Source organism: Penaeus monodon, chromosome 31 (genome assembly GCF_015228065.2).
Source record: "Penaeus monodon isolate SGIC_2016 chromosome 31, NSTDA_Pmon_1, whole genome shotgun sequence".
Classification (NCBI taxonomy): domain Eukaryota; kingdom Metazoa; phylum Arthropoda; class Malacostraca; order Decapoda; family Penaeidae; genus Penaeus; species Penaeus monodon.
Window position 1 is genome coordinate 23,230,527 of NC_051416.1, and position 2,896 is coordinate 23,233,422.

General features: G+C 35.8%; 1 protein-coding gene across 1 annotated transcript in view; it reads right to left on the reverse strand.

The window, feature by feature from the left end:
- LOC119593110 (WD repeat-containing protein 19-like) overlaps nt 1-2,896 on the reverse strand; it is a gene marked incomplete at its 3' end in the record, with an annotated part of 16,177 nt that overhangs the window by 9,149 nt on the left and 4,132 nt on the right. The window contains 8 exon segments of the mRNA XM_037942073.1: nt 36-183; nt 344-493; nt 702-824; nt 989-1,210; nt 1,580-1,692; nt 1,922-2,049; nt 2,249-2,422; nt 2,644-2,756. Coding sequence (XP_037798001.1) covers nt 36-183; nt 344-493; nt 702-824; nt 989-1,210; nt 1,580-1,692; nt 1,922-2,049; nt 2,249-2,422; nt 2,644-2,756 — 1,171 coding nt within the window.

A 2,896-nucleotide genomic window follows, 5' to 3' on the forward strand; every position in this document is an offset into this window, starting at 1 on the left:
CTCCTGGGTCCATAGAATTTCAGAAATTTAAGTACCTTTGATATGTTCCTGATGAAGGATGTATGTATAGAGTTGTTTTTCATCATAAAGTATGAAAACATGCCGGTCACTGGGATAGTTCTCCCACAGGCATCCTTTGCAGGACCCCGGAAACTCAGGAATCTCAAGAAGATCATCTGCCACCTGGAATCAAAATATCAATTAGCTATTACCATGACAAAGGCACATGAAATCAATGTCCACAACTATCACAAAACTGATAGGTATATTTAGCTGTTATATATATTTCCAAATCTTACTTAATACACCCTGTAAACACTATAGAAAAAAAATAAATGCTTACTGGATTGTATATATATCCTTCCCCTTTCTCGTCAACTAATACGAGCCGCCGCCCAGAGGGTTCAGCATATATGTTCTTGATTCCTGAAGTGTGGCGATAGTCACTAACAATGCGCCAGTCCTCAATGAAGAAGAAATATATTCCTCCAGTCTGAAAAAGTATTGATTTCATCATCTACAAAGACCATGAGAGAATAAATGCAAACAAGGAATATAGTGCAAACATGATGCAGATAATTATTTTTTTCAGATAATCTGTTTTCATGAATTAACAAATAATTTACAATATAATATCATTGATTTTCTTCAATCTACTATCTTTAACATAAGAGACTACAAACAAAGATAAATTAAAATACATCTGAAGCATATATGAGGAAATCAGCTGTCAAGGCATGGTCTGTGATGTGCATCTCTGCCTGATCACTCCCTGGGAAGAGTCGTGATTCCCTTTCCTCATCTTCTCCAGTCTCCCCCTCCAGCTGGAAAGGACAAGACAATAGAATTATGAAGCTCTCATGTATGTGGACCTGTATGTATGTGCATTCATGTTGTATTGCATTCTTTGTAAAAATATGAATACCTGTATGTATAAGATTTTGCCATCAGTTTATAAGCAGAACACAATGCAACGATAAATACTTACCAAATGAAACTGTATCTTGCCCTCATAAAGAACAGATGCGTAATCAGTGTTCACTCGGACAGAGCTTATAGTACCCAGGTACTCTCGGTCACGAAGGAGCATTGTGGTATCTTCCCCAAGGGTATATATCCATGCTCGGTTGTTCATGCCCACCATTAGGTGATAAGGACCAACACCCAGGAAATTCGGTTCCACATCCACACTTACTGTCACTGGGTGCTCCTGGTATGGGTTTACAGGAAATGTGTTAGGCATGAAAAACATATTTCTCCACTTCTCTTTTCCTGTTCTTTTTTCAGCATTGCTATGAGTTCAGATTTTAGCTTTTATCTATTTATTATAAAAATAAAAACTCATTATCAAAAGACTTCACTATCTAAAACCTATGAACCAGCCAAATGACCATTTTAAAATTTTACATAAACTGATATTCAAAAATTTTGATTGATCACCACATATTACTAAAACAATATGAAAACAGTGCTGTTAATATTAAAGAGAAAATAAGTTTTCCACTGAACAAATATATAACATATCCGATATATACACAGATGACAGCATCGCATGTCAACAAGAGTCGCACACACTCACTTTCTCTACAATATTGGATACCGTGACTTCTAGCAGAGAGGTGAGATAAGCCACTCTAGTTCCATGAGCACCTCCCAGAACAGGTAACTTTGTCAAGTACACATGAATATTTCCTGAAAGGAGTGATAGACACATCTTAATTTAGTTTCACTACTGCAGAAAAAGAAATTTGCTAACATACTGCTGCACCATTTGGAAACACATATCAGTGTTCCTGCATACGTAACAGTATAATGTACACAAGATTAAGAAGACCATGAGAATACTAATGTTACAAAATAATCTATAATCAGAAGAGGGAGTTGAGAAAGGTATAAAGGTATCAGTTGCAATATCACACACCTGATGGAGTAGCCACAGCTAACAACTGGCCATCATCAGACCACTCAAGCCACTCTAAGCCTCTCTCATCATCTAGAGTGATGACGGAAAAAGTCTCCTTCAGGTCCGCAAGTTCATGAATCTTGATACTGAAAGAGTAAGGCATAATAACAAGAAATCCATAAACAAGTAAAACTAAAGCATAAAATCCTCATATCAAATCATTACAAAAGAGTAAAGCATAATAACAAGAAATCCAAAAATCATGCAAATCAAAGCATAATATTCCTCCTACTAGACCAAATAAACCAGATAAAAAAAAATAAAGATAAACCACTGATAGCCTACACATTATCTCCGCATGAGGCAGCCTTGCTCAGGGTGGTGGATATGGCAATGTCCGTGAGAACATCGCGGTGATTCTTGGCCTGAAAGAGCTCCTGACCAATCTCCTTCAAGTGTGTGGATATAACCACAAAATATCCACCTGAGAATCCAAGGAGAATATACCCATCACCATACCTGTAACATGTAAATGCTTATATTAATTTTTTTAAGAAAAGGCCTTCCTTAACTTTTTTTTTAACTCCTAACAATCTATTACATCATACTTTTCCAATTTACATTTTAGTGTCAAATTCATAGTGCCAACAACAAAGTAACAATAAAATCAAATATTACATCATAATACATTAGTATGAAAGTTTAAACAGCTTTATAGTATAATACGAGATGCTACTTACCATTTGTAAGCCACAATACTGCCATATCTGTTCTGAAAGGCTAATTCAATAGGATTTTCAGGGTCATTGAGGTTGTATAAAAACAGGGTCTTTTTAGCCACAATAAGGCTCACCTGAAAAAAAGGATAAAAATAAAGCCATCAGCATGACAGACAAGATCTGAAAGGAAAAAAATCTAAAAAAAAAATCTAAACTTTATTATCATCACAGAGAGAGCAGCATGAGTGGTCAGAAAGGCAAGTAATCCTATTAC